Source organism: Sabethes cyaneus, chromosome 2, assembly GCF_943734655.1.
Source record: "Sabethes cyaneus chromosome 2, idSabCyanKW18_F2, whole genome shotgun sequence".
Classification (NCBI taxonomy): Eukaryota; Metazoa; Arthropoda; class Insecta; order Diptera; family Culicidae; genus Sabethes; species Sabethes cyaneus.
Window position 1 is genome coordinate 174669600 of NC_071354.1, and position 23720 is coordinate 174693319.

Below are 23720 nucleotides of genomic sequence, written 5' to 3' on the forward strand. Positions count from 1 at the left end.
TAATTTATTTTGCGAAAGCGATAAACGGATTAATAACAAATATTTCAGTACATTTCATAATACAAAATTAGATTAGAACAAAAATCTAGTACGGTATGTTATGTATCAGCATATCAGCATGTCGCTATAGGCTAGCACATTTTTGTGGCGTTTCCGAGATCCGAGGTTAAAACTTCTCACTCGTCATGCTTGATTTGAATATCCGAGCGGGCCTTCCATTCTTCGTTCAGATGGACCTTGCAGCCGAGATCTCGCAAGGCAGATTTGATGTCGTTGGCAACTGTCGGATGGTCAACCAGTGCTTGATTGAGAACATCTTCCACGCCATATGATAGGAATGTATCGCATTGCTCCCGGGACCGGGAAACCATATTCCGAATTGACCAAGCTGCATTTCGTTGTATAATCTTACTTTGCGGGTGTATCTTCATAGCCTGCACAATAGTTTCCGCAATTCCAGTTTCGTAAAGCGCTTTACTGTTATTTTTGTCTCGCAGCACCAACGTTGCTACGCACGCCAACGCGTGGCGGGCAAACACCTCGTTATCCTTGTGACGATTCAATGCTGATTCAATTAGTGGGGCAGCGCCGTTTTGAACAATGTGTACTTTGACAGTATCATTACCCGCTAAAGCTTTTAGCAGTTTGCATGCTTCCCTGAGTAGTTTCGTTGAATCGCTATACTCGACCATTGCATCCATGATAAACTTAATTCCACCAGCATCTTCAACAACCTGACAGAATTCGTTACGAACAGTTAAGGCAGCTATCGTCAACAGCAGTTCACAAACGAGGTCTTGATCAGATTTATACTCTGAAATAGTAACAGCATTTAAAATGACTTGCATATTTTTTTCCTAGCTCAAACCGGACACATACTATGTGTCACATTGACAAAGCGCGAGGCAGTTTGTCTCCGGCTGTGCTAGGTTTAGTATAAAACTTACTGAACAGTAGCTTGGTGATATCTGCAAGCGTCTCAGTGGCTAATGTTCTAGCGTGTTCGTGCGCTTTTCCAAATTCGACACGAATATCGTCGTCTAGAATCAGGAACCGGAACAAAGTACAGACGTTTTTAACGATTTCAGCTGCATCACTATCTACGAGGATTTTGAACTGTTTCAAGCAGCCTTGGTCGTCCATTATCATTTGACGGTTCATTTCGTGTAGAACACATGCTTTCTGCAGCCATCGAAGTAACTCACAAACAACCACTATGTCGGTTTCAGTCTTAAGCAGTCTAAAATCTGAAGTCTATAATGCTGATATAGGTTGTTGAGAAAAATATTTTACCTGGAAACTATTTGCAGAGATTTGGGATTGAATACGTCCGGTTGCTTATGAATTATTGCGTTTGCTGTCTGGACTAGCAAGGAAAGCATTTCCTTGTTAACTATTTCGTTTTCAAGTTTATTCACAACCAAATCGTATGCTCCTAGTTTGGACGCTAGAACCCGATGGGGGACATCCTTCGAAATACAGAAACAAAAGTAAACAATAATTTTCCTTCTAACTTACCATATCAAGGCATTTAATTCTCACCAATTTACATTCGGCAATGACTGTCGCCAGATGTTTACAAATCTCTTCTTCAGGACACTGATGATTTACCAATTTGCTTCTAAGGTACTCTATACTTTCGTTCAACAAAGGAATTCCCGATTCCAGGTTTAGATTAAGATCCTTTATGATATTGGCCAGATTAATACCCTGTGCTTCAAACTGCTTGGTTGTTTCTTCGCGAGCTTCCGTCGCCGTCATGGAAAATTCAACGATGTTCTCCTTAACCACTTCATCGAAAGTTTCCTGAGTAATTACCTTGGCCATTCTCTGCTCAGTTTGCAATCTATCACCAAACAAAATATTTAGTTTTATTTCTTAAACGGCGATAAATCCCACCTACAACGAATAATAATATTCATATAATCCAATTTCCAAATAAAGAAATTTCTCAAGCTAACGTTTACGTTTTGCAAATCCAAAAAGAAAGTTTGTTTTACACTGCTAAAAATACTCACCTTCGATCCGTAAAGCAAACCACTAGAGATCCTTAGAGAGTCGCCATCTGAAACAAGGGTATGTAATCATGCTATCTCTTTCTCATGTAGGAGTGAAGAGAACATCCTTCAACTAGTTCGCCGGCAATTAGAATTTCCATTGAATAAAGCGTTAAGGCTCAGACACAATGCATACGTATTTTACTACGTTGCGGAAATGTGACAGCTTTTCAATGGATTTTCAATCAAATTGCCGCAACGTAGTAAAATCCGTATGCATTGTGTCTGGGCCTTTAGCCGTCACTCGGACCGAAACGTCAGAAAAAACGGTTACACTGCAATCATATGCATTTGACGTTCGTTTCAAACCCCTGATCTGAAGCAAATCTTGGGTAAATTTTCAAATAGACCTAGGTGACAATGAGAGATTCTCTTCGCTTCTCCTCTCTTCCGCTTTTTACGGCGATCCTAATGCATTTTAACACATCAGCTTTGCATAAAACGGTTGCCGGAGTCACTAGTTAGCTAAATGTTTTGAAAATTTCCTTTTCTATGCATTTATGTAGACGTGAAAGACGGCAGAGAGGAGACGCGAAGAGAATCTCTCATTGTCACTTAGGTCTATTTGAAAATTTACCCGAAAAATAATCTACTTAGCAACAATGCAACTGCGTATGTCAGTGGTGTTGCTGCACGTATCGTTTCCAGTTTGGTCTGGTGTCCCTCAGGGGGGCCATCTTGGACCTTTGCCTTTCGTGGCCATCATGAATGAGCTCAACTGCGAGCAGTCTGATTTGGGCCCGCTGTCAAATTTTGAGCCCCGGACATGCTGTCGCTGACGTTTACTGCAGCTCGATATAGAGATGTCGATGGGATGTGTTTGCCCGTTCAAACATAGACAAATTTTTACAAACGCAATCAGCATTTAAATTTTATCTTTTTTTTTTTTTTTTTTTATTGGAGCAAATATTCGATTACATAAAATACTTAAGAGTAACTATCCTATATCATATTGTCAATTGCAAGAAAAATTGTACCATCCAAAGTGCGATATCGCTCATAAAAGTGCTATTTTAGCTTAAATCGTTTCGGTCTTTTCGGCGCACTTATTGCTTGGAAGATAACGAAAAAGTGCGCCGAAGATACCGAATCGATTTAAACTAAAATAGCACTTTTATGAGCGATATCGCACTTTGGATGGTACAATTTTCCTTGCAATTGACAATATTGTGTGTTCAATCACAAGTGGTGACTTTTCAACACTATTAGAATTGCATTATATACTATTATTCTGATTTCTTATGATTTGTTACGACAATTAAGATTATTTAGCAGTAGGGATTACAACCTAAATGTAAGAAAAAAATATAAATCTAACCTAACCTAATATCTAACCTAGCTAACTTATGATCTATAAAGAGACCTAATTATAGCAATAGAGGATTGCAACGATTTTTGTCGGAAATTTGAAATAATTTTGTTTGACATAGTTTCTAGGGTTTCAACACCAGTAAGTCTATGTAATTCTAATTCTTATTCTTATTAATACCATCACAGCCACAATAAAGGATTCCTGGAAATAATTTTAAACATTTCTAATTTTAGAAATATTTCGAATCATTTTCTTGTCAGTATTAATATTTGTAAAACATCGGCAATATTTCACAAATACTAAATCGGCCAGGCCAACTGTGAAGCATTGCCGCAAAGACGATTACACGATATGAATCTTGTTTGAATAAATTTATTCATACAAAGATGCATTTCTAAATCAACAGGAGAAGAAGAAACGGGGACGTCTCGTACCAACCGTTTCTGATTATTGGCAGTTTTATTTTCGTTGGGAGTATTTGGCTAGTAAAGGTTAAGTACTCCGGACCCTCGGGGATGGGACATGTACATTTACTTACTTGCCCTGGTAAATACCTAGGTTATAGCGCCTTTTTTCGCTCTTTTAAATATACTATTACCTGAAATTAGAAAAAATGGTTAAGCGACCTAAAGATTATCACCTGAATTAATCCATAAACAATTGTAGGCATCACTATTGAATCATATACTTTCTTTTGCAATATTCCGCATTTCTAGGATGAATGATCATAACTTTCAGGATGTTGTGTATTTTATCAGTATATTCGTCAAACTTGATTATCATAAACTTAACTAAGATTTGTTAAGCCGTATTATATTGTCAGTCGATAATTATATGCATTTATTTTTTCTACGAATTTTGTGAAAGTACATGCTATTAAGCAGCTCACACTAGCCTGACTAAAATCAATATACAATATCTAAAATGATAAATTTCAGCTTAATGCCAGGGCTACCTATGCCATTTGGTAGCTACAACTACGTCAATCAGTACCGTTGTTCAGGATCACTCTTAGCAACAAAATAAAATAACAATCGAAAACTGAGGTCATACTGGGCACTGCATTTTTTCCACTGAAGTCATTTCTCTTTTAATGTAAATCACACAAATTCTTACAAATTTTCACAAACCGCTTTACACTACATTTTATTCCATACATACCAGAAACACTTGATTCCACCTTCAAATTAAATATCGGTACTAATGCCAATCCATATACAATCCACGATCCATCAGCAGCAGCTTTCATACACCTACCGATTTTCAGGCTTGTCACCAATCATAATCCGCAGTCCTCGCCAACCAAATCACAATCGCCATTCTCATCACAGAATCTGTTTTCACCAACCACTATTGCAATTCACATTACACCAATTTAAATATTTATTTTTAACATCTTTCAAAGGTGTAATTTTATTATTTTTAACTAGAACAAAAAATGCAAGGATAAATTCAGACGCGAAAAATTTTTCGCGTCCATACGCAGCTTACTTCGATCTCCTTCTTTTTCCCAGTAAGTCTATGTAATTCTAATGTACTAAACTAAGGAGGAAAAATCATTTTCAAAATTTTATTTTGAATCCTCTGAAGACTCTTCTTCCTTGTAATACAACAACTTGACCAAATCGGAACGGCATATAGCATCGCCGGTCTAAAAATTTGTTTGTAAATCAATAGTTTATTTTTCAGACAAAGTCTAGAATTTCTGTTAATGAGAGGATATAAACATTTCATATATTTATTACATTTTGCTTGAATACTTTCGATGTGGCCTTTAAAAGTAAGTTTTTTATCATAAATTAATCCCAAATATTTGACTTGGTCAGACCAACTCAAAGCAACTCCATTCATCTTGATAATGTGATTGCTATTTGGTTTAAGGGAAGAAGCTCTAGGCTTATGAGGAAAAATAATTAATTGAGTTTTACAAGCATTGGGAGAAATTTTCCACTTTTGCAAGTATTTGGAGAAAATATCCAAGCTTTTCTGCAGTCGACTGCATATGACACGAAGACTTTTTCCTTTTACGGGAATGCTTGTATCGTCGCAGAATAACGACTTTGTGCAGCCAGCCGGTAATTCAGGAAGATCAGATGTGTATATGTTATACAGGATTGGGCCCAAGATCGAGTCTTGAGGCACACCTGCTTTAACAGAAAATTTATCAGATTTAGAATTCTGATAGACAACCCGAGGGGAACGACAGAAGTAAAACAGGTTGAAGATTGATCTAGATTAGCTGAGATTGAAAGATTCCACTGCTTTCCTTGTTTTTGAATGGATTTTAGTAACTGATAGAAGATTGAAACAGATAGGTGCAAAAAAAAATCTTAGAACGATTATTTATCAGTGTATTAAGAATATACCATATATACATTTGTTTTCGTGTATTATTGATTAGTCCTTTGAACTGCTTTGAACGTCACATGCGTGGAAGGGGTGTAGGGAGTTGGACATTTCAAATCGCCATTTTGAATAGAACTGCGCTTTCTTAAAAAGACGAGGAAAATGGTAAATTAATAAATCTTTGTAAATCAAAAGTGCTTCTTTTTAAGTATATTTGATTTTTTGCAGGACGATTTTTGGGCTGCTATATCGAAAGATGTCGGATATATTCCAAAAGGCATACGAGATGTTTTAGAATATGTCGGTTTTATCAACGGCGCACTAGCCAATATTTCAGATGCGGAAATCAAGGCTATTGAGGAAGATGTGAAAACAGCTTCGCTCGAGAAAATGACTTTTGCTATACAAGAAAACATGAAAAAATTCGATTCCCCTTCCGATTTCCATTTTCTGTCGGGAGATAGAGCGATCATAAAATTGATTGCAGGAACCGTCAAAAAACGAGGGATAAAATATTATTTGAAGAAAAATGAAGTTTCCCTTCAAAACAAAGAGTTTGGTGCTGATCCGAAGTTAACAATTCGTCAAAAAATCGTTTCGTTTTATAGGAAAAGGTAAACTAACATTATTTTTTATTATTATTTCTGTTCTTATGATGATTATTCGAACAGGTTCCATGAAGAAGAGCAATATCAGTTGATTTCAAGTTTAAACGATTTGGAAATACAAGTGGACAGTATTCCCGGCTTTAAACAGCGTGCGAAAATCAAATGTTCCTTTTGTAGTGTGCCAAATTACATCACCTGTCAACAGGAAAAAGCAGGATCCTGGAAAATTACGAATTTTGTATCCCATTTAAAAAACCTTCACCAAATAGATTATCCTGCAGCGATGCCTAATCAAAATAAACAAGGTTGCCCGATTTCTCATAAAAAGTTAAAGACAACACATGCTTCTTATATCTCGGATTTAGAGCTTGACTGTTCAGTGCGCACGGTTAACAAAGAAGATACAATCGAAAGCAAAAGCCCGAATTTTCAAAGTTATTCTTCTTTATCCACAAATCAAAATGATTCTGTGGTGAGTGATATCGAACTTTTAGAGGTTTCGATTAACTCAAAAAGTGGACTCGATGAACAAGAAGTATCAGACAATCAAGTTTCTATCGAATATGTAGAGTATGATACTTCCGATGAAGCTGAAACCGAGCCATACGAGGAAAACTGGTCAAAAATTACTATTGGTGAGTTTCTGATCACGATGTTTACTAAGAATGAAACTCAAAAAATTTTAATTTTATAGATACTACAAGCGGTGAAAATACAAAAGTCAATATAACAACTAATGACACCACAATCGACACAACAAACCTCACAGAGTATTTAAACCAGTAGGGCACTGTCCAAGGGCCATAAACAGTGCCACAGAGTCATCGGCCACTTTCACAGATTCAACAAAACGAAGCCCCACTTTAAAATTATTGCAATCTCTTTCACAACGCTCTATGTATACCGAAGGCAAAGGAATGCGCTACACTCCTCTTGAAAAAGATTTCTTTACTTATAGGTAGGTTGTGGGAAAATAAACAAACATATAAAATCTCACCCTTCACGTTAAATGCGATAGATTCATACAGGGAGGAAAGGAATTATACCAGTTTGATCGAGCAAACGCTCCTGCTCCACATCCCAGGACTATTCAGCGATATCTAAAAGCTAATTCAGAACATACTGAAGAAGGGCGCTTAATGATTAGTGAGCTGAAGCGGTACCTGCAACGCAATGGATATCCAATGAATGTATGCTGGAGCGAGGATGCCACCAGAATATCTGGTGGTGTTGAATATAAATCCATTAGTGATACGCTCACAGGTTTAGTGGCACCGTTAGATGAACATGGTATGCCACATACTAAGGCATTTAAATGTTCATCTCCATCGATGGTGATAAGTCATCTAAAAAATAATCCAATTGGCCGCAATGTGCAACTATGCATGGTACAGCCACTGGCAGAAAATGCAGCTCCGTTTTGTGTGCAATATTTTTGTACAGACAATAAATTTTCCTCGAACGATGTTTACCGAAAGTGGACATACATTAAGGATGAATTTTGTAAAGCTGGTATACGCATTGCGTGCAAAGCCACGGATGGAGATACTCGCTTCATTGGGGCTATGTTGAGAAAAATGAAATTACCCTTAGCAAAGGAAAACGTCTTCGGTAATTGGTTTATTGCGGCTTTAGATTTAGAAGAGATATGCGTACAGGATCCAACTCACCTTGCAAACAAATTTCGTGTCAGGCTTATGAAACAGGATAAGCAAATGATATTGGGTAGGCTAACTGTTACTTATTAATAAGGTACATTAAATTCAACAAATGTATTTTAGGCAATTACCGTATTTCTAAATTACACCTTGAAGAACTCATAAACAACGTTTCAAAAGACCAACATGGGTTAAACTACAGTGACATTAACGAAAAAGATAAAATGAAGTTCCGCCCTGTAGAAAAAATTACCTCAGCAGCAACAATTGAATGCATGAGACAAAATATTGTCGGGTCTGATGCAACAGTCGAGTTTTTGAAAATTATTTCTTATGTTATATCATCATTCATGTACGAGTCTTTGACTGTACAGGAACGCATATTTAGAATATGGTAAGAATTTCCATTCAAGTGTCTCTGTAGATGTGTAGAAATTAATTTTTTATTAGGTTCTTTGAACGTACGATTAAGGCAACTAGTTGCTACATATTTGTACACAGAAGTCGCTTTTTCCGCAGATGTGCTCCAAGATTACCTCCCAATTGGCTTCGAGGTATGACGCTGGCCTAGTAAGCCAGTCGTCGTATGTTCGAATCTCGACTGGGAGAGGCTGTTAGAGTCAATAGGATCGTAGCAACTGGCCCTGCAATTGTCCTGCACTCTAACAGCTGGCTGCGAAGTCTGTTGTATAAAAACAGGTCAAGTTTCGATAACGGAATGTAGCACCTAGGCTTTGCTTTGATTTGCTCCAAGAGTCTATTTTCACGCGTAGTTGAATTCCAAAACTGGTATTTTACACGAATTTCAGAATTTACGCGGAACGTGTTTTTCGCGTTAAAAGCACTTAAATAAATATTGATATTTCTACAATTTTGTATGAATTCTATGGTAAAAAAAATGTCTACTATGTAGAACTTAATTTGCAGGCCATATAATATTTCGTTATTAGATAATTTTAGAAAAGATTTCAAGTAGTCAAGATATAATTACAATTTCAGGTACGCTCTATTCATAACTCGTTCTTGGCGTAACTGGAGTATTAAAAATTTCAACACCATTCAGCAATGTATAACGACAAATACATACTGGGGATTAGAGGTCAATGCCCATGCTCTGATTTTATATGTAATCCTCTGTCGTGATTTTGGAGTATATTTCGATATAAGGAAGTTACATAGTCAGACATGTGAAGGAATTTTTAGGGACGCTCGCGCTTTTACGTCAACTGAATCCACAGTCGTGAATTTTACGATACAAGGCTTTGAATCCAGGCTCAACAAAATACAAACCAAGAGAGACATTATGCACAGGGAAAATCATATTCACTTTCCCCGGTTTCGTTCATCAGAACCAGCCAGAGATAACATTTTACCTGATAACTTCAACATATCAAGCACTGTAGAAAAGGCCAAAAATCATGCTTTTATTTCTTTGCGGAAATTAGGACTTAAAGACACGGAAATATCCTTCGAACAAAGTATTTTTCTAAAAAAACCCAAAGACAAACCAAGCTGCGAATGTGGTAGTTTTGAATTTGTATCCATACCAGAAGTTCCTATGAACGTAGAAATTTACGATGCCGTTGACTTATTTCCAAATGTTGGTAATGAACTAAAGCTAAAGAATTCTGTCAATTTCAAAAATGTTTTTAAAATTCGAAATCAGTCAAACAAAATAGTATACGTAAAAAAGAAAACCTTTATATGGATGTTAACTTCAGGACAACAAAAGTGTTCAACTGACAGAGTACATCGGTTTCGGGATACTGCAATTGCTACAAATGACCGAAAAAAACGGAGCGCGAATGAAATATTTGCAGATATTATGATAGGAGAGTTTATCCTGTTAAAAACGAATGGCCGATTGATGATTTGTAAGGTATATGGCTTTAATTTTCTTAACGGCGAGAGTTGTTCATTGGAAAGCATGCCTGTGCATGTCCCCAGAAACGTTCGTCCAAAAGGAGTGGCCTTACAGGGAAGCTTATTTATAGTAAACGACCGCCATGGCGATTTCACATTAGAGCTAGTCGATAATATTCACTCAGTTGATATCCAAAGCTACAAGTCACATTTGGTAAAACCTTTTACAAAATCATCCGAACTTTTCTACAGTCAGAGCACTATCAATTATATAGATACGTTCAGATGAAACCTTTATATAACTGTTTTGATAAGAAATAAAAATGTTTATTCATTATTATAAAACTTATTAATATAAATTTTTATAATCCTTGGACAAAACCTACTTTAAAGTTCTCTCTAGTTTATACCTCGCCCAATATCTACTCTATCTAACAGCTGTTTTATTTTGCACTTGTTTTAATTTTGGTATAGGTAAATAAATTGCAGCGAGTTTTTAGCTACTCAAGTATAAACATTCTATAATTTATTAAGTAAATCCAATTATTAAAATATGTCAGCATTCGGACCATGGATTGCATAAATGAATCATTCTTAAGCTCTCACACGATATACTTACATACAACGTGGTATGTATCGTCATATCTCTGTCTTTACTCCATAATTACATTGAAACACTTGTATTTACCTCTAACTAGACGCTTTTACTCTTTTTAAATTGGGATCATCGTAACCAATAAAATTACAAGTAACAAAACATTCTTGATTACATCTTGTAAAATTCTGAATAACAAACGTCCATCGGTTTGAAACAGTTATAATATTTTTTATCTATTTATCTACTTCTCCCATTTCTAAATTCCAGCTGATATCACTAATTCAAATCCGAATCCCAACAGGTATTATTGTTGCGATACTATTTGCTACTAATAAACTTTGGCGTCAGAAAACTTTATTTTTTATTCTGCTCATATTCATCTGTCCAGTTAATTTTATTTCGCCGAGAATATCACTGGCAATCCTAAAAAATTAATAACATAGTGTTGACTGAGAAAATATATATTTATTACCTATAAATACCCACCCGTTGTGAACTCGATTTCGAGATATTTTATCGAAACTGTAATTATTGCTAATTTCCATAACTTTCGCATTGTTATTGTTTCATACATCAATACAATCAGCAGTACATACCGATAACATCGGATAACCGTAGCACTGGCAAGGAAAGTATATAACATCACGGGCAATTCATATATAAGCAATCGTAACGACCAAGCAGGTTTTTTCTGTTAATATTCGTTTTTCATACCGGGAAGTGGGATTGAAGTAGGCTAAACATTTCTGATTCAATTGCTGCTTTTTATAACTCCAACCAAATGAGTTGCAGAAATTAGCGGACACCGGCATATTGGATCGTTCCGAATCAGTCTGCAGGTGTGGAGAAGAGCACACGGAGGCTGTGCTGTGCCTGTAGCCTGTACACTCCAAATCATGGCTGCGTCGTTCGTCGTTCTGAGACCCGGATTCCAACCATTCGTCCATAATCAATCGATGCAAAAAGCCTCAATTTGTAGTGATTTCTAGACCGTAACTAGGCTGGGCAATAAAAATACAAAATGCTAAGGTAACAACTTGATCAGTTTTGAGATAAAGTTGTAAATTATTACACTGCTTACACACAAATTACCTACTTTTAGCTGCAACCTGCAAATGTGAGCAAAGACAAAATGGCTCGAATACGAAAAAACAGACATTGCTCCGCTGACGTTTTGCTGTTTCTCCAAATCTCGATTGAATCAGCGTTGCCAGACCTCCGTATGCATATTAAAAACAAGTATTTTATTGCCAAGCGAATTAAATCAATTAAATAAATATAACTGTTGAAAAGTTTTCAGTTGCATATTTATTTATAAATACATCTTAAACATTTCTTTAGACAACTATAGCACTCCAATAATTCGTAGAACTATAAATGTAAATCAAATGTTGAATGTGCACTTATATTCAATATCATCTGTATAAAGATGGCAACAATGTATGTTACTATTAAAAAGTAGTACAGATTGTACAAGTTTAGTACGGGTTTTGGAATTACTAACTCTTATGCCTCTTATGCGTTGATAGAATAGCTAACTGAAGATTAAGCAGTTTTGTTAGCTTTTTCTTCGAATTTTGGGATAAATCATAAGTGCCGTTCCCCTCGAGACAACCTGTAAAAATCGATCAGTTAAATAATTTTGTAAAATTTTTACAATGTAAATTGGAAAGTTAAAATTTAGCAATTTCGTGATTAAACCTTTATCACAGAGAACAGATTAACAGGCTCGAAGGAAGTAATCGATTTTTTGTGTGTAAAATCTGTCGGTAGCGCCCTCCAGAAATAGTTTGCCAAACGCATCAAAAAATATCCATGTACCTTTATCAACATTTCTTTGTGCTGGAGTTACATAGCAGCGATGGCAGCGACATCAAGATTTAGTTTGCCACTTACTGCTCGAGGGGTGCTCTATTGAAGGATTACTCGTAGATTACATAAAAACCTTTTACACACTTTTTGTCAATTACCTGGTAGTCTGTTCTCTGTGCCTTTATGCCACACACTGTCGAATGCTTTTTCTATGTCTAGAAGAGCAACTCCAGTAGAATAGCCGTTGGCTTTATTAGCTCGTATCATATTAGTCACTCTGAGCAATTGATGAGTAGTGGAATGCCCATGTCGAAAACCAAATTGTTCATCTGCAAAAATGGAATGTTCAGTAATATGTGACATCATTCTGTTGAGAATTATTCTCTCAAATAATTTACTTATGGATGGAAGTAAACTAATTGGCCTATAGCTTGAAGCCTCCGCTGGATTTTTATCTGGTTTTAAGATAGGTGTAATCTTAGCAGTTTTCCATAAGTTAGGAAAATATGCTAATTTAAAACAGTTATTAAATATTTTAACCAAAAGTTGATAAGCGATTTCAGGGAGTTTTTTAATTAAAATGTAAAATATCCCATCGTCACCAGGAGCTTTCATATTCTTGAATTTTTTGATAATTGAACGAACCTCATCCAAGTCAGTTTCAAATACTTCATTAGGTGAGACGTTATAAGTAGAAATTTGATCATATTTTTGTGAGACATCGTTTTCAACTGAGCTCACCACGTTCAAATTAAAATTATGAACATTTTCAAACTGCTGAGCAAGTCTTTGAGCCTTTTGTTCATTTGTTAATAGAATATGATCGCCATCTTTAATTGCAGGAATAGGTTTTGATGGTTTCTTCAGACTTTTTGACAATTTCCAGAAAGGTTTTGAATAAGGCTTTAACTGCTCAATCTTATTCGCAAACTTTTCATTCCTCAAAGCAGTAAATTTTTGTTTTATCTCTTTTTGTAATTCTTTATAAACAATTTTCATAGCAGGGTCTCGAGTTCGTTGATATTGACGCCTACGTACATTTTTCAGCCTAATAAGCAATTGAAGATTGTCATCAACAATTGGAGTATCTAATTTCATTTGGACCTTCGGAACAGAATTGGCCCTGGCTTCAATAATAGCACTTCTCAAAGCTTCCAAAGCTGAATCAATATTGGTTTTACTTTGCAAACTTACTTCATGATTCAAATGATTCTCAATATGAGACCTGTATCTTTCCCAATTGGCCTTGTGATAATTAAACACAGATTTAATAGGGTTTAAAATTGTCTCATGTGATAAACAAAAAGTGATTGGGAGATGATACGAATCAAAATCAGCATGAGTAATTAACTCGCTGCACGCATGACTTTGGTCGGTTAGAACCAAATCAATTGTAGAAGGATTTCTTGTAGAAGAAAAACATGTAGGCCCATTTGGACATAAAATGGAATAGTATCCAGATGAGCAATCATTAAAAATAATTTTTCCGTTAGAATTACATTGAGCATTATTCCATGATCGGTGTTTAGCATTAAAGTCACCGATAATTAGAAATTTTGAGCGATTCCTTGTAAGTTTTTGCAAGTCGCCTTTCAGAAAATTTATTTGTTCGTTTGTACACTGGTAAGGGAGATACGCAGCCGCAACGAATAATATTCCAAGTTCCGTTTGAACTTCAATCCCCAATGCTTCAATAACTTTTGTTTCAAGATGAGGAAGAGTGCGATGTTTAATTTGACGGTGGATAACAATAGCAACTCCACCGCCAGAACTATGAATTCTATCGAACCTATGTACCACGTAGTTGGGGTTATATTTTAGTTTGATATTTGGCTTTAAAAAAGTTTCGGTAATAACTGCAATGTGCACTTTATTGACAGTTAAAAAATTGTAAAACTCATCTTCGTTCGCTTTTAATGAACGAGCGTTCCAATTTAGAAATTGTATTGAATTATTTAAAGTCATTGCTGAACTTCAACTTCATTATAATTTCATATGTATAATTTGTTCCAATTCGAATAGCTTCGGTCATGGAACTTGCTTGCAACAAAGAAGTCATTAGAGTAGACATAGCTTGTTGCAAAAATAAGTTTATCCTGGGCAGTGGTTGGAGAATTCGCGAAAAAGTGATCATTTGAATCGATGAACATCCCTCATGAACATACACTATTCGCCTGCCTCGCCGATAATGCACGCATCAGCTTTGAATTTTATCACGAACAGAACCTCAATGTGAACATCAGAATTCTTTCAAAAATTGAATATTGAACATTGAGTGAGTTCGATTTTTCGGCTATAAAATGCCCGGGGACGTCGGAAAGTATTCAAAATAATATTACCACGAAAAGGGAATAGTTTAAAGTAGTGTTAGTGGCTTTACAAGCAGCAGAAAGCGTCGATTCGCACTTTTGCGTTGCTCACGATATTCGTATATTCAGCGATGCTACGTAGCGTGAGTGTATGTTGCTCATTGTTATAGGCGAATTGAACCACTCGCGTAGCTGTTTTATCATGATAAAAACCGTTTGCCGATGCTCGGCGTATCTATTCATTTTGCGAGTTTCCCAACCTCTGATCCTGGGTAATCATACCTAGGTCGTCAATGGCATCGTCCCTAGGTAGCCCAGGATTAATGTTTTTTTTTGGAGTTGCCTGGAATAACAGGTATGTCCAAGTTTCTGGCTAAGGCCGAAGCATATGATTTACCTGGCCTAGCTTGTACGGGTAGGTAATTCACAGGTTCTGCACTAACTACCGGTGGAATTTGTTCACGCTTAGGATTTTGTTTACCCTGATTTCTTCGCTGTAAAATAGCGATTCTAACAGGGCAATCAAAAGAATTACTTTTATGATTATTACCACAATTTGCGCATTTGTATTGGTTTTGCTCCTTCACTGGACAATCGTCCTTTTTGTGCGAAGGACTGCTGCAAATCATGCACTTGGAGTCCAAGTGACAATTTTTTGTGCCGTGACCATATTTTTGACATGAGCGACACTGGGTTAAATGAGGAATATTTCCTCCAAACTTTTTGTATAGTTCCCACTTTACACGCACGTGAAATAAAACACGTGCCTTTTCTAAAATATTTAAACTATTTATCTGATTTCGGTTGAAATGAACCAGGTAAAATTGCTGTGAAATGCCCCCGGTTTCCCGAATTTGACGTTTTTTCTTCATTTGAATTACTTGGATAGGGGAAACGCCAAGTAATTCTGTTAATTCAAATTTAACCTCATCAACGGATTGATCGGTTGAGAGACCTTTTAAAACAGCCTTGGTCTTTCATTCCGGCAGTCGAATGTATAAAATTTATACAACTTTTCAGTTAAATACTGAATAAGCAAATTAAATGAGTCTTCCGTTTCGGCCAGCACGCGACACTCGCCTCTACGGCCGATTTGATAATTGACCTTAGCGGTAGGAACTCGCAAAGAAAGCTCCTTCCGAAAATTTTGAAATTCGGTAACATATACCACAATAGGTGGAATTTTACCCCTTTTGTTAACGACATTTTTTTCATTAATAATATTAGTATCTCCGGCTTCTTGCTCGGAGAGAACGGAAAATTGATTTTCACTAGCAACGCTAGAATTTAAGAGGGTATAGCCCTCTTTCTCTTCCCGAGGCGAGCTTTCTTACTACGACCTGACATTTAGAAGAAAATAAAATAGTTTTTCAAAAAATAGATAGACAAAAATGGATACACTAAAAATCTTTAGCCTTTCGGTAGCCTTTAGAAAGACTGATTACACACGTGGTGAATTTATAGGTAACCTAACCAACAGGCACCGCAAAAGAAATAATAGAGGTTTTCCGTCAGATCATACCCCTCCTTTTCTTATTTTTTCTCAAAAGTACTCCCAATACGAGTGACAATGGTGCAAAAATATATTTTTTTCGTTGACTCTAGAATTTACTACGATTTTTTAAACAATGCAAATTGCAAGAATGTTGAGTTTCTTTTCACCAAATCACGAATGTTGAGTTTTAAAAAATTCGTTTCGGCTGCACTGTTTATCAAAATTTTCAGGTTTTCTGGCAGCATTGCATAACAGTTTTTGACATATGTGTATCAGCGGTAGAGTGAAAAGGATAAAACGAATGAAAAGCTAATGATTACCTTCTTTTTCATTTCGTTTGTTGCTTGCCACAAGAGTAAAGAGTGGCACAAATGGTTTCGAAGTGGTGAAAATAGAGGACGCTGGTACAAAAAGGCATGTAAGACATCCGAGAAGTGACCGGTTGAAATATACGTATTTTAGTTTTTCATTTTTACAGTAGTTAGAGGCTTTAATAAAGAAAGTTTTATATGGGTATCATTTCTAAGAGTCAAAACCGAACATTTGTCGACTAACATTTGAAAGGGGCGGATAAGCCAACTGTCAAACAGAACTAGTGAGAGTTCATTTTCCTATGCTGCTCCAACAAAAAATAACTCTCACTCGTTCTGTTTCACAGTTGGCTTATCCGCCCCTTTCAAATGTTGGTCGACATTTAGTGAAAAAAAAATTTTTTGACGGAAAACCTCTATTTTAAACTCTGGGTAAAAACCAGGAGCTAGTAAAATATGCGAAGATCTGAACGACAGCTCGAATCACGTTTACAGATCATTTCTCGCGTCACTTTTCATTTCGTCCAATGTAACAAATGTAAACAAATCCGGTTTATCACAACAAATTATTGCTCTTTTTAAACTCTATGTTATACAAAAACACCTGCCCAAATAGAATTATTTTGAGGTTAAAAAATTAGCATTATCAAAATGTCCAATGTGCACATTCGAATTACGGATGACTGACTGTTACTTCTGTCGGTCTCATCTGATGTCCAAAGTGCAAAAAAAATCAAAACAAACCCAATCTGTACATTGGACGTTTAGCAAGTGAAAGTTTTTTTTTCGCATTATTTATGCATTTTAAGTGAAACAAGCGGCCTAATATTGAAAAATATCCTCGAAAATAGCGTAGCACGGCAACGCACGTATTTTACGGTGATCTCGCTTAATTTATGTGCAATAGCCTGGAAAAATAAAAACGTCCAAAGTACAGCATGAGATGGTAAACAGTCCAATGTAACTTTTTCCATAATAAACCAAAACTGCTTAGTTTTAATTAGATTTTTATTATCTCCGTTAAATATTGAATGTTATTATTCATCAACCACGTTGAGTGAATGACTGAAAATTATTTCATTTTGATACAATTTAAAGTTCAATTCGAAGAACTTCGATCTCGTTTTTCTCAATATGGTGGAATTGTTACATTGGACGAAATCAAAAGTGACGCGAGATTTATATAATGTTTGGTGCATTAAAAAAATTTACCGAACGTTCTGCCACAGAACAGAACTGGAAGTCCGAACGATTCGGCGATCAAAACTGGTAACAGAATCTTTTTTGTTTTTATTTTTCTTTGGGAAGGTTTTCGCATAGAAGCAAATAAAAGCAATATAAGCAGAACGCTCGCTGCCAATCGCATAGCAGCTTTCACATGCTTTCGTGTGCATTCGTATGCGTTCGTGTGTTTTCGTGGAAAAAAGTGACTCGCTACCGCCAGGTTCGCTAGTATCTGTAGAAGGTACCATGTACGAGTTTGGATTTCTACTTCCACTTCTGTTCTGTGGTTCTGCTGTTTATAGATTTCGGTAAAATTTTACCGAACCGATTTAGTGTGTAGGTAGCAAGTAAATATGGTTGAATTTTTTACCCAAATAATTTTTTACCTATATCTGACTTATTTACAGGTCAACTTTTTTAAGAGTGTGATATAAACTGTCAACAAGACGTCTAAGCTTCATTTCAAGCTTATGGGTCGAGGAGTCAAGTTTTTTAAACCAGTATTCGTAGTAAATCGTTTTGCGACATTTTCCATTTTCGAAAATATAAAAGTTTATATTTCTTTACAGCCAGATAATGGCCGATGATTTACAAAACTATAAACTGCAGCTTCAACAGGTACGTATGGCATTGCATGCAAAAAAAGCATTCATTATTGTTTTTCTGACGCTGTGTTTACTTTGTTTTCAATTCTAGGTTGAAGCTGCTTTACTCACGGATCCGGAAAATTCGGAGTTACTAAAGCTCAAACAGGATTTGGAAGAAGTCATTGATCTAACGAAGGATCTGATTCGCGCCCAGCAGGAAGCTGAACAGAAAAAGAGTGCATACGTAGAGCCGGCCAGCACGAGCTATTTTGATGCATTTTCTGCCGCAGAAAAGAAACCCTCTAAACCTCTCGTTATATGGAAAGTTGGCGACAAGTGCTCCGCCAAGTGGATCGAAGATGGGCAGTAAGTTACTAATGCTAAAACTTTGTCTATTTGTACCAGAGATACTTACGTCAGTTTCTGTTTTTGTTTTGCAGATATTACGATGCTACCATCGAAGCAATTACAGATAATGGGGAAGTCAGTGTTGTATTCGATGCTTATCAGAATCGGAGTACGACTGTTATAGCGGAACTAAAGGAAAGGAAGATCCGTAACGAAGTATTCCCTTCAAATAGTAACAAGTAAGTAGCATATAAAAGTATAAAAAGTATAGCATATACTTTTAGCGGCTATGTAATAATCATCCTTTCGTTCTAGGCGAATGCGACCGAACCAGAAAGAATATCTCAAGAAGAAAAAACAAAAGAAGCAACAACGTTTCAAGGAACTTGAAGAAGAACGAGAGTCGGAGAAAAACAAATGGCTTCAATTTGCAGCGAAGAACACCAAAAAGACTGGTGTAAAGTGTAAAAGCATATTCGCCTCGCCGGAAAATGTAAATGGGCGGGTCGGAATCGGCACCTGTGGCGTTTCGGGTAAACCGATGACCGAGTTCACCCACGGGGAAAAGTATCGCAAAGGGGTGTAGGTGGCAGGGCTTGTTTATTGAATGTTTTCTACGTAACATACTTGCGCTCTATCGGATTATCCAATATTCTTAGCTGGTAAATATATAAAATAATAAAAAACGCTCTACGAAACTAAAATACATGGCTTTTGTCGTAGTTTTCTTCGAAACATCTACAGCGCATCCGCTGCTGCATTAATCGTGAAAGTTTTGATCCAAACGGAATAGTTTTTACGAAAATATTCACGGAAAACCTTCCTTTAGTGAGACATCTGTGAATTTGCTCTCGACATAGTATTGTGGTTAGTGCTTAGAATATTAGTTTTTGTCTAAGCCACTTGCCCAGCCACTTACCCACAGTCACCCAGCTTACCAGCGACAAATTCGATGAAAGTTGAGAAACCCCGGTTTAAAATTGGGGTCATGGAAAAGAAAAAAAGAACTTTTTCAATTTGGTCTCGCTTTAGCAAGGTTTTCGAATGGAAAACAATAATGTATGAAAAACAATAGATCTTGTTTCCACAAATAAACTAGATAAACTCTTAAATGCTTTTTTAAGTATCTCATTGTTTCCCCCCTTTTCTTTAGTTGTCCAAGAACGGAACATCCAATGGTAAATCGGAAAATGACGCGGTCAAAAGTCTTTCTTCATTGATAGCCACTCATAGCAAGTCAAGCTTCGTGCAAATGAAATGAGGTAAAGGGAAATGAGGTCTTGATTAATGATAGAAACGTAGTATTTGCCTAAAAATCTACAAATAAACGCAACTCAACAATAATAATTATAAACATCTATTATTATTATTATTATTATTATTATTAATAAACTCTCATAAAAAGGAATGACAAAAATTGATAGGAATAAGGAACAAGAAAGCTAGAAGAAATAATTGCATTTAATACCGTAACCGATACGAAACGTAATTATCGGAGATAAAATAATCATATGATGTTTGCTAAATGCTGAGGACGTACATTATTGTATAAGTGTATTACACAGTTGGTTCTCTTAGATGCTATTAACACTTAAGTGTATTACAGATATGCGCTTATGAAACTATTTCAGGTTATAAATTATTAATCCGGCTGCAAATCTCAACAAATCTTTAGTACACTGGTATCAGTAGTAGTTAGTGGTACGTAAAGTAGTAGTTTGAATAAGTGTCATCTCGATAAATAAACTTTAATCGTAAATTAAGACGTTACTAGGAAAAATACGGTATTTACAATAGCAGAACGTTAAACGACTCGACGGCGGTACTTGACCAATATCTCACACTTATTGCTTAAAGATTGCGCGTAATTTTTGTAATTATAAAAAAAAGTTTTCTTATCGATTTTTTGATTTTGCTTCAAATACTTTTTACTTAAGTTGTCGCTTCAGACTATTGGTTCGCTTTGGTGGTCAACTGACAAATTTTTGTTCTGTATCTATTTATAAATGTACAAATATTGTTCCTATCTTTCTAACTACTGCAGAAAAAAAATATTTTCGGTATGTTACGTGTGTTGAACAGTTGTTTGTTGTTTTGCAACTGAGTAAAGCAGGCTAATCGGTTGTTTGGCGTTCACACGTCGTCTACGTAGTGTCCGTGGACCACAGCTGATTGATGGTATCGTCGTCGCGAGGCAAAGTCTTCGTTCTCTTCGTTTAGTTGAGCGGCCGCCAAAGGAACGTTTGGACATGATGGCGTCACCACTACCTGCTCATAATCATGAACTCGTTTTCTACAATGGGAAATAACGATACATTCCAAAACCTCAAGCAAATGCCTAGAGCTACCAACCCAAAGCATCTGAAGACGCCATTCTTTAACCAAACGAAAAACCGGAACTCGTGAGCTAACCCAGGTTTGACGGCAGGATTCGCGGTTCCTACGTAGAACCATACTACAAATACGGTGACCATACAAATTAGGGCAAATACCCAGTTTACAAGCATCATCACAAACACCTTGATGCCCGCCTAAAATATTGAATAGTTTTATTCATTAGCCTAGCCAATAATTGGGAGTAAGATTATCAAACCTACCCCCAACAGGGAAGCCCATCGATTACAAAAACCAGAGTACCAGTTTTTCGTCTTGGAGTGAATCGGAGGACGAATAGGAGCAATCGGTTCATCGTCAGCTTGGTCTAGCGAGTTAGTACCCGTGCTGTTGGTTCCGTCGCGAAAAATCACCTCACTGTTGATAGACGTACTGTTGGACAGTCCACCGTTTGGATAACTGCTGCTGCCAGCTGTCCCGTTTGCAGTGGGCTCAGCTTTGGCAGTTGTTGAAGGCACATGATGAGGAGAGTTGGCAGGGCTCTAAAAACCGTTACAATTAAATTATCTCTAGCGCTGTAGAGCTACAAATGTAAACCGCAAATGAATGTATCAACTCACCGATAGATTCTTGTGTCTGGTTCTCTCCGGAAACAATTGGTCCAAATCATTATTGTCATGGTAGTCTCCCGCTGCACCATAATTTCTTGTTTCGTACAATGGACTCTGCGCTTGTATTCGGAACCGTTCCTCTCGAGCGTTCTGTAGGTCAAAAGTTTGTGCCAACGCAAAGTACGAATAGTCAATGCATGCGTATGTCAGCAAGAAAGGCATTGTAACAATCGGAGCTAACGTGTTTATATCACCGACGATGATAAATGCAGTAGTGACTGAAGCCACGACAGCCATAGCATAGAGGGGAACTTTGTTCGGACCGCGACCCATACCAAGCTTACCGATTCCGGGAATTACATTCTCATTTGCAATACTTTGTAACACTCGGGGCGTGCCATACATGGCACCCAGGCAAGAAGACATACTCGAAACGTAAATACCAGCAAGTAGAAGGAAAGGAATCGCCGACACTTTAGCCGCGATCATGAAGTCCGTTAGAAGATGAGCTCTTTGACAAGTCGCTCCAAGAAACAGTATAAACACCATATATAAGAAAGTAGACGTGCTTAGAGCAGCGAGTGTTCCGTTCGGTATATCTGTTGACGGTGCACGCAAATCTCCGCTCATATTTATGCCGGATAAAATACCCGTAATGGTTGGAAAGAACACTCCAAAGACTGTAAACCAACTTGTCCCTGAACTATATTCAGGCCACAGGTTAAGCGCCATGTTTCCGTGGCCCCATCCATCAAATCCATGCTCAGGATCCTCTCCGGTGAAACTTCCAACCATAAAATTAAGAGCCGATATGAGCAAGATAATCAGCAAAGCAAACTGCAGCTTCACAACCCATTTCACTCCTGCTACATTTATAACTCCAAGCAGCAGCACGGCGGCAATCGCGAAAGAGCGAATGGCCCACTTGTTTCCTTCCAGCCCAACAAGACCAGCCATAGATTCGCCGAAACCGAGTACGTTCAACGCACAGCCCACTGCTTGTCCAAAACAGTACAACAATCCTAGCGAACCGCCGAATCTGGAACCAAGAGTGTGCGCAATTAAAAAATAAACACCACCGCTTTCCACTCGACATCGTTCGCAGATTCCAACGGCAGACAGAACGGATACCAGCGCAATTGCTACCGCGCAAAAGATTATCAGTACCGCATGCATGATACCGGCTTCCGCCACGATCCATCCGGAACGTAAGAAAACAATTACACCAAATATGTTGATCAAACAGGACGTAAACACTCCATCCCATGTTCCGAACAGCACTGGCTGTGAAATGAAAAAGTTACTTCTCCACCAAGGTTTTTCTCCTTGGTCTTCGGCAAAAATTTCATCTCGTCCTGATGCGTGATGTCCTCCGGCGCCGTAGTCGTATTCGTTTCCAAGGTCAACGAAACCACCTGTGTGACCTCGCGTTCTTGTCCGCTCCGTTGGGGATGAATCATCATTCCCCAACCCGTATCTAAAAAAGTCAGTGCAAATGGTGTTAAAGTTTAGCAAGTAAAATCATACACTGACCTAGACCAATCAACCGTGCTTCGATTGGTGTTATCCGGCATTATTCGGTAATTGCGAACAGTATGCCTGGTGACTAATGGTAAACGTCCTTTCGTCCGAAAACTTACTTTTGCTAATTTTAAATTTCACTTAGCAGTTTCACGGTTGTTTCACTTAGTATCAAAAACATAAACAGAAATTTTCTTCTCAAATCTCGATGGACAAGTGCACCGCATACACTTCATGTATTTATCATTATCGTCATCATCATCGATCTACAGTAAATGTCGTGATGTCATGTTAAAACATTTCCTAACAGCACTTTCTTCTAGCCACGTATTGATCTATACAGGTGAGGGTTTTACTTCACTGCGCACCTGATAAGAGTTTTGCATACGCGTCTCGGGAAAACCCGCTGGTTTTTAACCAGTTACACTACTATAAAACAACAAAAAATGATTTCTTTTTACTTGATTCTCGTGACGGCAACAAAGTCCAGCTGCAAACTTTTTGGTTTTTGCGTACCTTTGCCAATCTTCTGCTATAAATACATCTGAAATTTTGTAGCAAAACGTCAAGTTTTTTGACGTTTTTGACAGACCGGAGGATTTGCATCATTGCACGCTAAATTTAAAATTTTATTTCACTTATTATGCGTTGTAATTACTGTAATACTAAAGTTGGAAACCCCTTGGTTGCGGTGTAACCGGTACAACTAACGACTGTCAAAATTGA

General features: G+C 37.1%; 3 protein-coding genes across 5 annotated transcripts; 1 reads left to right on the forward strand and 2 right to left on the reverse strand.

The window, feature by feature from the left end:
* On the reverse strand, window positions 1–2002 carry LOC128737060 (armadillo repeat-containing protein 6 homolog). 2 transcript variants are annotated; one of them, XM_053831609.1, is made up of 5 exons: window positions 1968–2002; window positions 1543–1899; window positions 1294–1469; window positions 948–1240; window positions 1–814 (listed from the first exon to the last, which is right to left on the reverse strand). In XM_053831609.1, the coding sequence occupies exons 2-5, from the start codon at window positions 1825–1827 to the stop codon at window positions 177–179; spliced, it is 1392 nt and encodes a 463-aa protein (XP_053687584.1). In that variant the 5' UTR covers window positions 1828–1899; window positions 1968–2002; the 3' UTR covers window positions 1–176. The 2 variants fall into 2 exon arrangements, with proteins under 2 accessions (XP_053687584.1, XP_053687585.1); XM_053831610.1 differs by lacking the exon at window positions 1968–2002 and adding an exon at window positions 1904–1922 and having other exon boundaries at window positions 1543–1846.
* Window positions 2003–18082: 16080 nt separating this feature from the next.
* LOC128737204 (survival of motor neuron-related-splicing factor 30-like) lies at window positions 18083–19513 on the forward strand. 2 transcript variants are annotated; one of them, XM_053831796.1, is made up of 6 exons: window positions 18083–18102; window positions 18163–18211; window positions 18290–18546; window positions 18621–18767; window positions 18844–19190; window positions 19252–19513. In XM_053831796.1, exons 2-5 carry the CDS (start codon window positions 18170–18172, stop codon window positions 19112–19114), a joined length of 717 nt encoding a protein of 238 aa, XP_053687771.1. In that variant the 5' UTR covers window positions 18083–18102; window positions 18163–18169; the 3' UTR covers window positions 19115–19190; window positions 19252–19513. The 2 variants fall into 2 exon arrangements, with proteins under 2 accessions (XP_053687771.1, XP_053687770.1); XM_053831795.1 differs by lacking the exons at window positions 18083–18102; window positions 19252–19513 and having other exon boundaries at window positions 18105–18211; window positions 18844–19221.
* Window positions 19514–19926: 413 nt separating this feature from the next.
* On the reverse strand, window positions 19927–23499 carry LOC128734080 (solute carrier family 12 member 8). The gene is made up of 5 exons (XM_053828080.1): window positions 23007–23499; window positions 21483–22950; window positions 21126–21404; window positions 20881–21059; window positions 19927–20821 (listed from the first exon to the last, which is right to left on the reverse strand). The coding sequence occupies exons 1-5, from the start codon at window positions 23045–23047 to the stop codon at window positions 20662–20664; spliced, it is 2127 nt and encodes a 708-aa protein (XP_053684055.1). The 5' UTR covers window positions 23048–23499; the 3' UTR covers window positions 19927–20661.
* Window positions 23500–23720: the final 221 nt, after the last annotated feature.

Excerpts from the sequence above, each read along its gene's own strand:
- LOC128737204 (XM_053831796.1), top strand. The coding sequence starts at position 18,170 with ATGGCCGATGATTTACAAAACTATAAACTGCAGCTTCAACAG. Across the intron at positions 18,547-18,620 it reads AAGTGGATCGAAGATGGGCA|ATATTACGATGCTACCATCG; the intron begins GTAAGTTACTAA and ends TTTGTTTTGCAG. Across the intron at positions 18,768-18,843 it reads TTCCCTTCAAATAGTAACAA|GCGAATGCGACCGAACCAGA; the intron begins GTAAGTAGCATA and ends CTTTCGTTCTAG.
- LOC128737060 (XM_053831609.1), bottom strand. The coding sequence starts at position 1,827 with ATGGCCAAGGTAATTACTCAGGAAACTTTCGATGAAGTGGTTAAGGAG. Across the intron at positions 1,470-1,542 it reads TCATTGCCGAATGTAAATTG|GATGTCCCCCATCGGGTTCT; the intron begins GTGAGAATTAAA and ends TGTATTTCGAAG. Across the intron at positions 815-947 it reads TATCACCAAGCTACTGTTCA|AGTATAAATCTGATCAAGAC; the intron begins GTAAGTTTTATA and ends TTACTATTTCAG.
- LOC128734080 (XM_053828080.1), bottom strand. The coding sequence starts at position 23,047 with ATGCCGGATAACACCAATCGAAGCACGGTTGATTGGTCTAG. Across the intron at positions 22,951-23,006 it reads AGCACGGTTGATTGGTCTAG|ATACGGGTTGGGGAATGATG; the intron begins GTCAGTGTATGA and ends TGACTTTTTTAG. Across the intron at positions 21,405-21,482 it reads CCAGACACAAGAATCTATCG|AGCCCTGCCAACTCTCCTCA; the intron begins GTGAGTTGATAC and ends AACGGTTTTTAG.